At 44.9% G+C, this 14,140-nt stretch overlaps 1 protein-coding gene across 1 annotated transcript in view; it reads right to left on the bottom strand.

Annotated features, from left to right (window-relative positions):
* The window catches only part of AS3MT (arsenite methyltransferase), a 230,273-nt gene that overhangs the window by 133,148 nt on the left and 82,985 nt on the right, over window positions 1-14,140 (bottom strand). Inside the window, exon 4 of the mRNA XM_086922705.1 lies at window positions 10,273-10,423. Coding sequence (XP_086778831.1) covers window positions 10,273-10,423 — 151 coding nt within the window. The remainder of the gene's footprint in view (window positions 1-10,272; window positions 10,424-14,140) is intronic.

The raw sequence follows: 14,140 nt of genomic DNA, 5'->3' as shown, positions 1-14,140 counted from the left end.
TAAAAACTTGGTCTCGAATGCCCCTGTCAATCTTTGGCAGATCTGCGATTTTCAAGATGGTTGCACTCCCGCGCCTACTCTACCAACTACAGAAACATCCCTATCCGATCTCACCCCAGTGGTTTAGGCAGGTCAACTCAGTCTTGGGCCGCTTTCTTTGGGCTGGAGGAGCAGCCAGGGTGGCACTGCGTATGTGCTTTTTGTCCACCTACTGTGGGGGCTTGGCCACCTCGGATCTGCAGTCGTATTATCAAGCCGCTCATCTTCTCATTCTGAACGAATGGTGGTATGGTGACGGTGGAGATCCGGCCTATGCCCTGGAACGCACATTGATGGGCGATAACTCGCTTCACACCATCCTCTACTCACCCCGGCAGCGCCGCTCGTTGCCGAGGGTCACTAGACTCGTCTTTGCTGTATGGCGGCAGGCCTTGCGCCGCATGGGCTGGTGGGGCAGGCTGACCGCGGAAACGCCACTGTGGCGTAACGGCATACTACCTGAACTGTCTAAGCTATCAGGCTTCGATGGCTGGGACGCAATAGGTATCTCGCAGCTAGGCCATGTGATGTCCCGGACGACGCTCAAGTCCTTCCAGGCGCTTAGCACCGAATTTGATATGTCCCAATCTCAATTTTTTCGATACCTACAATTCCGGCACGCACTGACGCCCAGTATTACCAACCTTGACTCACTCCCTGAATTTAGCCCGCTTGAGGCGAAGGTCTTCATGGGCGACCTTGGGGATAAAAAAGTGTCGCGTATTTACCAGACAATGGTCACCCACTGCTCCTCCACTCTTCTTCCGCTAAAGACAACCTGGGAGGCGGATATCGGTCCGTTAGATGAGGATGATTGGCGGGAGGCCTTAGAATCCCCGAGGGGAGCGGCTATTGCAATACGGTTTCGACTAATACAATTCAAGATTCTCCATAGGGCCTACTACACCCGTGAGCGTCTGTGGAAAGCGGGCCTAATTGAGTCCCCGGAATGTCTGCGATGTGGGGTGGAGGTGGGCACGCTGCTCCACACGGTATGGTCGTGCTCCAGACTGGTTGGCTTCTGGAGGGGTGTATGGGGATGCCTGTCGGAGGTGCTGGGCTGGACCCTCCCCCGTAATCATCGCCTGGGTCTGTTGCACATCCTGGAGGGGGTTGGTGGCAATATCTACAAGCGACACTTGCTCCTCCTGGGGCTGGTGGTAGCCAAAAGAGACCTGGCCCGAGCATGGAAAGATGTGAGGCCCCCCCCCCTGAGTGCATGGAAGGCTGGCATAGACTTCTGTATGGGTCTGGAGCGACCAATCTTTGAAGCACGGGGATGCCCCCGCAAGCACTTTACGGTATGGAAGAGGTGGGCGGACTACAGGGGCTTGACGCTGGACCCCCCGGCGGAACAAGAGGAGGACCTTTAGCCCCATAATGTCCGGCGAGCCCGTTTCTTGCGCCTAAAATTGCCACGTCGGGAACTTACATTAGCACAGTTCGTACACACATGCATGGGGTTAGGGCGGGTTCCAGGGAGGGTTCTGGGAGTTGGGTAGGTGGAAAACTGAAGAGATAAAGGTGGGGTAAATGTTTCCTTGTATCCTTGATTTGCGTTGATTCCTCGATTGGACACTCAGTCCTATGTTGCAATTGTATCAAAATGTCTGGTGGTATCATCCTGAATGTGGGGTGCCACTCTATTTCCTGTGCCCATCTTTATCAATAAAATTGTTGTGAAAAAAAACACTCCACAATCTCACTTGGGTCAGTCACACACTCTTCATTCAAAGTCCGAATCACGGGGACCACACGATTCGCCCTTTCTTTCTTATCAAGCCACGCAATCAATTTACCCGCCTTGTCCCCGATGTCATACAATCTGCCCTGCTGTTCCCTGTACATTGTTTTGGCAGCATCCGTGACAAGGGACTTATAGTCCAGTTGCTTCAAACCAAGGGCATGGAGTCCCTCCTGGGTGACGCCTGATTCTAGGTCATCTCCATTTCAGATATTTCAGCCTCAAGACGCACAACCTCTTGATTCTTTGTTTTCTTGGCTTCAGAAATGAGGGACAAGGCCTGACAACGAATAACAGCCTTGAAAGCTTCCCACAGGGACACAGAAGAGGAAACGGACCCCTCGTTTTCAAGAAAGTAGTGGTCTAGGGACTTTATCAAACTGTTACGTGTCTTGGCATTACGCAGATACCAGGGGTTAATGGGGGCGACCCGCCCTGCACCATTCGCCCCAGTATCCATACAAAGCGACAATGGGGAATGATCCGAGATACCCCGGGCCAGATGCCTAATCTCTCTGACAGAAGGGGACTGGGCAGCGGGCATGAGAATGTAATCGAGTCTGGAGAGACTTCCGTGGGCCCCAGAGTGAAAGGTGTATTGACTCTGCGTCGGATGCATCAACCTCCAGCAGTCTACCAAACCAAAAGTGTCCAAAAACCTGCCAAGCCATGACTGGGACTTAGAAAGATCCCTAGGGGGGTGACGATCTACAGTACCAGAAACAACAGAATTAAAATCCCCACCCATAAGGAAAGTACCATCAGGGAGCTCTAGCATCACACGTCCGATATCTGAAAAGGTGGAGGTCTGGAGACCCGGGGGAACATATACAGTGAGCAAAGAAAGAGTCTTACCCTCCCACCTACCAGTGAGGGCGGCGTAGCGCCCCCTATCGTCGAGGATTACATTGTCAATCTCCAGGGGGAGTGAGGACCGAACAATAATACCCACCCCTCTAGAACCAGTGGTGAACCCGGAGTGTACAACCAGGCAATAACCCCACCTATTCATGGCCTGGTACATATTTCCCACCAGATGCGTCTCCTGCAAAAGAACCACATCGGGGGACAGGCGACGCAAGAACTGCAGTACCACTCCCCGTTTTATTCGATCACCCAATCCATTGACATTCCAGGATATTAACCTCAATCCACTACCCCCATCACAACAAGTGATGCAGAATTCACCCCACAAAGAGCAGAACATTAGAAGCATGAAGAAAACCAATACGGTGCCTTGAGAAAGAAAAATTATCCCACAAACACCCCTTCCCACCCCCCAACCAACACCGGTTACAACTCCCCCCTCCCTGCACCCCTGCAGTAGACTAAAAAGCCACCCCAACATGCAGTGTGCCTGTCGCCCTAACATTTCCCAATCTACAAAAAGACCCTGGAGGAGGAAAGAGGCTCATCCCCCCGCCACCCTAGGGCAAAAATCAGTGAACTACGAGCGTAAGAAAATTATAGAACCCAGCAGTACAAAGTCAAGTGTTCGGATATCAGGGGCCGAAAAATCACTTCTGTTCAGGCTCACCACCCTCGGCACCGCCAGGGTGCTCAGTTCGGTCGTTCCGGGCAGGCAGAGAATCCAGCCAGTCACTCACATTCTCTGGTCGGTCAAAGAAAAATGTCCGTTCCTCGTACACCACACGAAGCCTGGTGGGGAACAGCATCGCGTATTTCAGGCCTAAGTCACGGAGACGTCTCTTCACACCCTGAAAACCCATCCTTTGCCTCTGGACGAGCTGAGTGAAGTCCGGGTAAAAGTTGATTGTTGAGTTTTCGAATTTCACCAGGCGCTCACCCTCGAGGCCTGCAGGATAGCATCACAGTCTCTGAAGTGAAAGAGCTTGGCGATGATGGGCCTCGGAGGAGCGCCCGGTTTCGGCTTTCCACACGGGACGCGAAGGGAGCGCTCCACTGCAAAGAACTTGCTCAGTCCAGAAGGGGCAAGGTGGTTCAGGACAAGGTCCTCCACCAGGAGATCCATCGAATGATTCTTGGGGTTTTCCGGGACACCTATGACGAGGATGTTGTTGCGTCTTGCCCTATTCTCGAAATCCTCCAGCCGATGAGCCATGAGGTCATTAGTTGATTTAATATTGCCAAGTTCGGTTTGAAGTTCCGACACATCGGCCGTGAGGCTAGAAGTCTTCAAATCCAACGATTTCACCTTCTCGTTGGTTTTGACAAATCGGCTCTAATCAGGGTGACCTCGATGGCAACCGTGTCGATTTTGTGAGCAAGAGCCTCATATTGTTGGCCGATGGTCTCCTTCATGCTGTTGATGGCACTCATGACATCCTGAAGAGACGGCTCAGTAGGCGCGGTCGAATCTTCCTTGGCGTCCTCCGGGGTACGGCTGGCGCCACCAGGGGATCCTTTAGATTGAGTATACCGATCCATAATGTTGGTTTGGACCAGTCCCCCACGAAGGGACATTTTAGTTTTCCGTTTCTCGGCTTCGGCCTTGGCAGCCCCGAGGGGGCCCGTGAGACCTAGTGAAAATGGCCGCCTGCGGGCAGTCACCAAATGTCTACAAAAGCAGGCTTGTGTGGCCGAGGCAAAGACACAGTCTGACCCATCTGCGTGGAGGGTAGAGTCACACTCTAACTAAATAGAGACTGGACAGATCTCCGACAGAACGGAACCGTCCCGCAGTCAGACAATGCCAGGACCCAAAAGCGAAACTGAAAGTTGATGCAGGGCTACTGGGGGAAGACCCCTCAGCCGTTGTTGTTCAACTTCGTCCCGGCGTGCCAATTTGCCTAGTCCCCGGCTTACCGCAGGGTGGGCCTCGAAAGTTCTAATCAACGTAGCTTCGGTTCCCAGAGTCTGAATCAAAATTTTTAAAAAGCTAAGAGATCAGCCGAGGTTCCTCTTCAATAACCCATCTGAAAATTCAGGATGTAATCAGGATAAGTTGCGAAGAGTGGTGAGGGTCCCGGGAGCTCTGTGCTCACGCGGCCATCTCGGATGCTCGCGTAGCTCCTCCTTGACCTTCATGGTAATTAGCGAAAACTTTCAAAAATGCACAAAAGTGCATTTTTAAAAGTTTAATTTTACACACACACACACATGCCCTTGGGGCATGTGTGTGTGAAAAATTCACTTAAAATTATATTTCAGGGGTGCAGGGGGGGTCCTTTGGACCCCCCCTGCACCCTTGAAATTGCATTTTCAATTTGCGATTCGCAAATTGCTTATCGCAAATTTAAAATGACTTCCCATTCATTCCTATGGGCATCTAGGCCCATAGGAATCAATGGGAAGGGAATCCTTTATTGCGATTCGCAAATTGTGAATCGCAATTAAGGAAATGTAAGAAATCGCAGAAAACAAATGCGATTTCTTGGTGCATAGCCGTTTGCGATTTCTTAATTGCGATTCCTTAATTTTCGCAATTAAGAAATCGCAAACGGCAACAATGATGCATGTGGCCGTTAGACCTCTCACATTTAGTTAAGGTTCAGGGTCCTACCCCTTAGTATGGTTTTAAAAAGGTGGTTAAATTGCTGAATTTCTCTAAAGATTCTCTACAAAGACATAGCTTTTACAGGGTGTTATGATTTTTTTTTTGCTAGTGGTGGGTCATGGGTCTGAAAAGTAGGGAGAGCTTATGGCACACAAAATATTTGAAAACATTAAGGCGAAATAGTGCAGTTTACAGCACAATTTCCTGAAAGAAACGAATACAAAGTCAAAGGGAGCTCTGAAAAAACAATAAATGACACAATCCAAGTGACCGCACGTTTAATTTTTATTTTAAATGTTTATCAGTAAACACATAAAAAGGCATGCATTATTGGTTTTGCTCTTCATGCAATAATTGATAACAATTAAAAATAGAACATACGCGTGATTCAGCAGATCTCAGTTGTAATAATATAAACAATAAATACACACTTTCATCTATTTTTAGAGACGTAAAAGTCTACGAAAGCTTGGTGTCATAATGGAGTCCCACAACTGTCCACTGAGAACTTGTAACTCACAGAAGAAGCTGAATTCGTTTCCACGTAAGTGGCTTAAAGCATAGCTTTGTTGTCATGTTCCTGAGCCAGTTAAATCTGTACAACAGAAGGGAAAGATTTACAGACAAATGCCTGAGCATGAAAGATCCCTATTACCCAACGGATGGCTCAGCTGTCAAGGACATGAATTTGCATGGTCTCTGTGGCCATAGGCACAGCTACACGGCAAGAGGTTCAGTTCAGCCTGTGAGATTCATCTAATTTGAAAGATATGTTTGCTTTCAGATACCTAACCCTGTAAAATAAACGTAACAAAATTGATAGCTTTGCTGTCCGAGGTCTGAGCATCTTTCTAATCTGATGGATAGAGTAAGATCTTTGTACAATAAAAGGGTGATTTGCTGTCAGTTACCTCAGCATGGAATTTCTGTATGACCTAAGCCAGGTTTGTTGCCTGAAGTTTGAGCTTATTAGATGCCCGTAACCAGACCAAAAGATCTGCTGCCAGGTGCCTGACCATATAAGATCTGTGTAATCTGAGGGATCGCTCCATTTTTAGATTTGGCAGCACTAGTGCACAGGTAATGTGGATGTCTGAGATGGGAACTTCTAAGCTTCGTGTTACTTGGGTGATAATTTTGCTGATGCTCAAATGCGTAAACAATTTATATGAGGGCATCTTTGTTGTCAGATTCACCAGTCTGCAACACCTGTGTAACCTGACTGATGAGACTTCTGTTTGTGATCTTAACGTGTAAGATCTGTGTTGCATGAGTTATAGGGTTGTTGTTAAAAGCCTGGGAGATTTTTGCTAAAGGTTTTAGGGTCTGACCTACAATTTCTGTAACCTCAGGGACCACTCTGAAGGTATCGGCCTATAAGAACCCTTTAACCCTATGGGTTTCTCCCCTAGCAAGTAAGAAATGTGTAACTTCAGGGAAAGCTTCCATGTATGAAATTGGAGCCTGTAAAAAGATGTATGCAACCCAAGAGCCTGCTGAAGGTTATTCTATTCCCAGGAGACCGGCTGGAAATTACAGAGCTAATACAGCATGCACCCTTTTTGGTTAGTACAAGATAAGTCTGCATCGTGTTTTTTTGTACAAAAGACAAGTGGCAACACACAGTAACATGCACCATTACAAGAAAAACAATATGTACTATATGTCAAGCATGCACACACCAACTCTAGCTACGGCACAAACGACGAATGTTGAGTGTTTTTACAAAACAGCAGGAAAAAAACAGCACTTCAGGCCAAAATGTAATGCCTCTCTCCCTACAGTTGCCACAGTCCCTTTGAACAGCTTCCTGGCTGCATACAACAGCAGAAGCTACATGTAAGGTGTCTTTAACATATTTTCTTTGAACATAGTAGTAGTACAGATAGGGTGGATAAACAACAATTTCTGATACACCATTTAACATATAGACAATATGGAGACTTTCTATCCTAGGTGCTCCACTCCATAATACACGATAGCATAGGGATGCAACCCACTTTTAAGAGTCCGGCCTTATCTTGTAAATAAAAACAAAAATACTATTTCGCCTATCTCTACTACAATTCTCACCGAAGCCGACAACGAGTATGTTGCATGGCGTGAAGTGGGGCCCTACGTAACACCATAAGACGCGTTTTTCTAATTGCGCCTTGCAGGCTCGACATTCAGAAAGATTTAGATGCATTATTTCTACGCGTCTTCATTGCTAGGCAACCATGAATATCAACAAACGTTGCCTAGCGTATCGTCGTTCTTGACGCAATAACATGTGACACGGGCACCCAATCACATCGCCAAGCGTAACGTCACTCTTGACGCAATACCATGTGACACGGGCAATACCATGTGACACGGGCACCCAACCACGTCCCCAAACGTAGCGTCACTCTAGACGCAATACCATGTGACACGGGCACCCAATCGCGTCTCTGACGCTCAGCAACAAGGAAGGATAAAGACCCGCTTCCTGTCCTGTCGGTACCTCCCTCCATGACAGCCAAGACGGATGTCCGGAGTACCAACGGACAGGTAAGCAGGGCAGGGGTATGTTGTCCTCTCCTAAAATATAGAGAAAGGTAGACTTTTAATGCAAGAAAGGTTCGCTCTTCCCTCTCATGAGTGGTGTGGTGTTACATGATCGCTCCTCGATCATTGCATAGATTCTTTATTTACAAGACGTGTGTGCAATTCCATACAAGTCCCAAATCTAAAAATACAACCTTGTGTGTGTCATAACTAAGCAGGGCAGGGGTGTGTGGTCTTTTTTCTGAATACTTTGAGCAAGGGAGCAATAAGGCTCCGCTTTACAAATCCCTCTGTTTAGTGGGTACTAAGGACTGGGCGAGTATCTGATTAAGCGACCTCCAAACAGAAAAGCTCAATGTTATGGACTATTTGTCTTTGGTTGTCGTGCTAAAAACACAGATGCTATGTTCAAAGTTTATGCATCTTTCCTCCTTTATTTCCTTCCTCCTTCTCTCTCTCAGAGCGGTGCTCCGTTTTACCTGAGCTGTAGCCAGGTGAGGTGGAGTGAATATTCCCCACACATTGGGTGAGTAAAAGATAAATGCATGTCTTATAAAAGGTCCCACATTAGAAAGGGCGACCACATTTTATGGTCTACTTATTGAGACCAGTTGACCAATAAATGATTGGCCTTAAGTAAATTAACACATTCACTATGTGTCCAGTAAACTGTAATTATGTGTTTTTTCGGTTTTTCATTTGTTGGTTCGTCCCTCGTGATTGTCTGAGCAGGCGAATTTCAGGTGACATTTTTATCACTTTTGATTGGAATTTTCACATTAATGCAGTAGCATTTGACAGAAGGTCCTGATGAAGCTGGAGGAGATCTCAAGACTCCAACTACCGCAGAAACATGTTGGCCTTCAATACATCTGAGGATATATATGTCTAATACACTCATGCACTGTTTTTATTGTTGGGTGTAGATAGGATACCATTAAAATAGTTTTTTCCACTTCTATAACCCAATCTTAAATTCACACACTATTCTAACACTGTTACTTTAACACTTTTGTGCACTGCCAAATACTTTTACCCTCCTTATGCCACACAGACCAACCCATCACATTTGAGTTTTTTCCACTTGATTAGGTTACAGTCCACCTAATCTGAAGTGGTTTTTTATCACTTCCTTCGGGTGAAGGATCCCAAATGATGTAGGGCGGCACAGGATGGGTATCTGATGGGAATCATTTGATGACCACTACGTACTATTTAAATATAGACTTGGTGACTGTTCCCTAACCAACACATTTTTGAGACAGTTTACTTCTTTTTCTGTTTGACCTACTGGTATCTTTTGTTATAATTAAAATTGTAGTACAGACAGCAACGTAAACATGGGTACACTGTTGTGTGGTTGGTTAGGGTCCTGAGGATAGAGTGCACTGTAGCAATGTCATACCACTAGGACTCTAATAGTATGATAGGTTAATGTCTTCAGGGTGTAGTGCAACTTGGGTGCCAGACCTAACAACACTAGAGAATTTAAACTGAGTAGCCTAACAGATCCAAGAGAACTTTTTGCACTCTGCACTTGAACCTAATACCTTCCTAGTGCCTTGTATGTGGGACAAAATCTATTTATTTATTCGAGAGTTTTATGTAGCGCTAGCAAGACACGAAGGTATCAGAGTGCTTTACAACAGCGAATGTTGTTCTTGGCGCATCTTGCAGAGCCTTAGTAGGCTCGGCCACACTTGAACAGTGAAGGTAAATTGCAAAATAAAACCGACGTTATGGGTAGAAATAACTCTAAAGCTGGAAGAAAACAAGATCAAAGCAAAAAGACTTGGATGCAGAAAAGCAATAATAGAACACTGGAATGTTGGGAGAGCTATTGAAGAGAATGTGGAAGAGGGCCAATAATGGCTGGTATAAGCATTATACATTAACATTTCCGAGCGTAAGTTTCTGTTTTTCCTTTTTATATTTTTTCAATAGTGTACTCTAATTGGATGGAATGTTCTGACAGCATTACAGCCCGTCTGCATCAAGCTATTAAGATCAACATTACAAAAAAGCTGAAATGCACAAGAGCCATAATTTAACTGGGCAACATTCAATCCAGCTGTCAGCCCAGACATTTACATTTCAACACTGAACACCAATTTGCATATGCACTTGCATGGAACCTTTTTTGTTGCATATACAATTAACTGGAAGACAGAGCTAGCTTTTTTTTAGATAAACCTTTCACAGGGCTATGTAGACGAGACAAATATGAAAAAAGACGGTGCGTCATAACAAGGATTATGCAAGACCACCAAGGTAAATTAATTAAAAGAAATACTACTGTTTTTTTCCAAGCCTAGGAAACTCTAATTAACCACTCCACTCAATTCCTCTAACCAGAACACAGTAACAAGACACTAGTTTGGAAAAGCTGCCATTTTGTATTGTTAAATGATCATTTGGAAAATTAAAGGCTACTAGTGAAATCTATCAATGTTGAATCATGATCCTGACGTTAAAAAATTACCTGTTCGTCTGTCATGTCAATTCCAGTGACATGCCCCTTTTCTCCAACCAGTTTACTAAGCATGTAGCAATCTCTGCCACTCCCACAGCCTAGGTCCAAGATACTGCAGTTTTCAAGGCACTCTGGAACTACCAAACCACATCCGTAGTATCTGTTAAAAGATAACACATTTTAGCGCAACGGTAAAATAGATAACAATATGTGCAGAGTAAACAATAACACAGCATATTGAGAGCCATACAGTTAACTTAAATCAACTTTCTCAATTACACATAGTTATGTCTTTCACAATCACACACTATCACATGGTTCACAGACTGCTTAACTTATATGTTTCTTTGATATCATGTTAACATAGTATTGATATAAAGCGAATATATATTTACACGTCACATAAAATGGCTGACAATGACTTGTTGTGCTAGCTATTACAGTTAAAGTATACAAGAAGTGATGGATGGAATGCTTGAATTCATGTCAGCCACTGGTAATCACTCGGGTCCTCATCCCTGTACATCGTAATTTTACACACTTCAATTTGGACCCAGCTATACGCAATTCAGTCTTATCCCTGCTGCAATGGAACAGTCCAGCCCAAACTGCCAAGACAGGTCCTCACCGAACCAGGACACAAGCAACCCAGGACCAGTTTTGCACTTATTATGGGCTCATCAGTTGTGTATAGCTTGGTTCCAGTGACACAGTGTGCAAGGGACCCACGTCTGGGCATACCCGTCCTACTTAATGTGACATATTAAAGTATACAAAAAGTGATGGCTGGAATGCTTGAATTAATCTCAGGCACTGGCAATTACTCTGAGCAACATCCCAGTCAGTTGTTATTTTGTACACCATGCCACCTTAGTTTGGGCCCAGCTGTATGCAAGTCAGTCCTGAGCCTAAGACAGCAAGTCATTGAACTTGCTCACGGAGGAAATCGTGGCATTGTTGGCAACAAAAGAGCCCTGAGGGATGAAGTGTGGTTTCCAAGCCTGGACCAGAGAGTTGAGAGGGAACTACAGTTATATAGTATGTAATTTCTAACTGGACTAAGTGTCACGCATCAAAAAGGTACACTCTGGTGGCCCCAAGTTAACGGTGTTGTGAAACTATTTATGGACACCCTAAAGAGAGTGATCCAACATGCGTCGATGGAATGAACTGAACCGAGTGGGGCCTCATGTCAAGCCCTTCGTGCCCATCATTCCACTTCTTACTCCACCACAAGTGGGAGTCCTGCCACCTTGCTGTTAGAGCTATAAAAATCTAACTACCACAGTGGACCACTGAACGAACTTGGAATGCTGATGAGGTTTGTGCCGCTTACTCTGCTAATAAATGCCAAATGAAGACATATGTTAATCAGTGTTGGCGAACTAAGGAGATCGTCTTTGACGAAGTTGACTGGGTTCTTGTCAGACAAAAAAGGAATTTGAAAACGGATTCTCCTTTTGCTGCTGAGCCTCTGGCAGTTGCAACACACAAGGAACACATGATAACAGCGCAACGTCCCAGAAAATTCTTCACAAGGGACTTGTCACATTTCGGACATCTATCTCAACCTTCATCAGCCACTGTAATCACAGATGAGTCTTCCCCACCTGAAGGCCTAACACAAACGTCAGCTCCTGTACCCTCTGTGTCCAATCCGGTTGAAGCTCAACTACCTCATATCATGCGAAATGGCCAAACAGTGCGAGCAACTAGACGACTTATTGAAGAACTATAATGCTGCTGTTGTTTACTACATTTTATTTAACAAGGAGGGAGGAGATGAAGTGTCTCAAGACTATGAGCGCTGGGATCCCGAGGTTGTGGGTGGACTGAATGAAAGAATTGCGTAACCATTTCGGAGGTGTTAAGGTGGTTATAAGATAATGAGAAGTTCAGTTGAATGCTGTTAAAAAAAAAAAAAGACTTTAGTTATGAGTTCTGTGTGTTGCATGTTCATCTGCATGATCTCGGACTGGTGAGGACGCTGCACCTTCCTGTTGTATGCTATAGACACCCAAGGTATATCATCATTAAGACCTAGGGTGTCTGTTTTCAATTTATACACCCACTGTTGCTCTCTACGAAATAGGAATTTTGTGGGGTCTGTCAAATGTCGAGGTATCCAAGGCTTTTCCAAAACCACCCAGTGTAAGTCAGTATCCTGATGTCCTTTGTCAATGAAATGATTGGTCAATTTAGTTGACCGTTTGCCGCATCTAATAGTGCTTTTGTGCTCTTGGATGCAAATCTTAATCCTCCTAGTGGTCATACCCACATAGCGGAGTGAGCAGGGACACCAGACTAGGTAGATCAAACGATCACTACTGCAATTTGTGTGCTTTGATATTTTCCAGGGTCTTGATGTGCCTATGTCAATTTCAAGAGTTCTTTCCGATTGGGGGCACACTGAACAAGTACCACATGGGAAATGGCCAACTACCAGTGGTAGATTCACTTTATTTTACTAGATTCACTTTGTTGTCACGCATTATCGCAGCAGCAGTTTCACAATTTTTGATCTGGTCCTGAAGAAAGCCGATGATACCGTGTGGATCAATAGGCTGAAACATGTTGACCATTAAGTGACAGTGGTTCTATATCCATACCACTGTGCTGTTTCTTTTAACCCTGTCAAGTGGAACACAACAATAAAGTACTATAGTGTATCCACTTAGATAGTTTTACATTCACTCACCTATCCTTCACACAGCGCTGCATACCTCACTACACCAATTCCCTCACATATGGGATTACCATCCTTACGTCAAAAAACATCTCTGAGCTCCTCCCTTAAACACCGGAGTAGTAGCTCCCAGTGTTGACTAGGTTTTCTACACTGGTAAGGAGGACCCATATGATGAAGCATGTCACCCTTGGGTGAGTGAGGGTTCTTATCCTTAAGGGATGTCTCCCCCAGTTATTCTTGTAGTATTACGTCGGTTTTGAGAGAGGTAACTTAGCACATTTGTTACACACATATGTTTGAGACTACAGTTGTGCAATTTAGTGTTGAGCTTATAGTTGGGAACGCACACTGAGTGGTCTATAAAACATCCCTACAGACCCCCAATCTACGGTAGTTTTTTAAATCCTTCCTGTTGTATGCCTGTTTTCATTAGCTATAAGTATGCAGAGTAACCATATTGCAGAAATATTTCATTCTTAGGTTTGAAAAATTAGCGAAATATACAGCATACCTTTTAATTTCTCGTTGTCGATCTTTTCCATTAAATGTTTTCCTTATTAAACCAGTTTATGAAAATGGCAAAGATTGTTGCAAATAGCATTCCCTAAAAAGCTACACCATTTGTATTTGATTAACTCAGTCTTCCTATGTAGATCTGCTTAGTTCAAATTGCTCCAACTTATAAAAAAATGTTCTTTAAATGATAAAGCCCGATTGAGTTAAGAAGAAAACAAAATCTTTTTGTAAATACAATGAAAACGTCTTTATTTCTGAATTCAACTGGGAATATGACTCATTACATCGCATAGCAATACCACGCATGCCACTACAATGCAGGTATTCCTACGCGATGTCAATTATAACGACATACCATTACAACACAAAATGTTACCACGACTGTGCCTTTACCACGCATGCCATTACAAAGCAAAGGCGTGGTAAAGGTATACTCATGGTAAACGTTTGCAAGGTAAGTGACTCCATCCTACCCTATCCTAAACCCTAATATATTACCACTGCACGACCCTCCCCCGACCCCCAGTCCTCGCCCTCCAATAACACTACACTACACTACCCTGCACGACCCCTGACACTACCCTGAATCCTAAAATACTACCCTACACTACACAAACACCACAACACTACCCTAAACCCTAAAACACTACCCTGCACAGCCCCGACAGTACC

The sequence above is a fragment of the Lissotriton vulgaris genome, chromosome 5 (genome assembly GCF_964263255.1).
Source record: "Lissotriton vulgaris chromosome 5, aLisVul1.2, whole genome shotgun sequence".
In the NCBI taxonomy this organism is placed as follows: domain Eukaryota; kingdom Metazoa; phylum Chordata; class Amphibia; order Caudata; family Salamandridae; genus Lissotriton; species Lissotriton vulgaris.
This window is presented reverse-complemented; position numbering and strand designations above follow the sequence as displayed.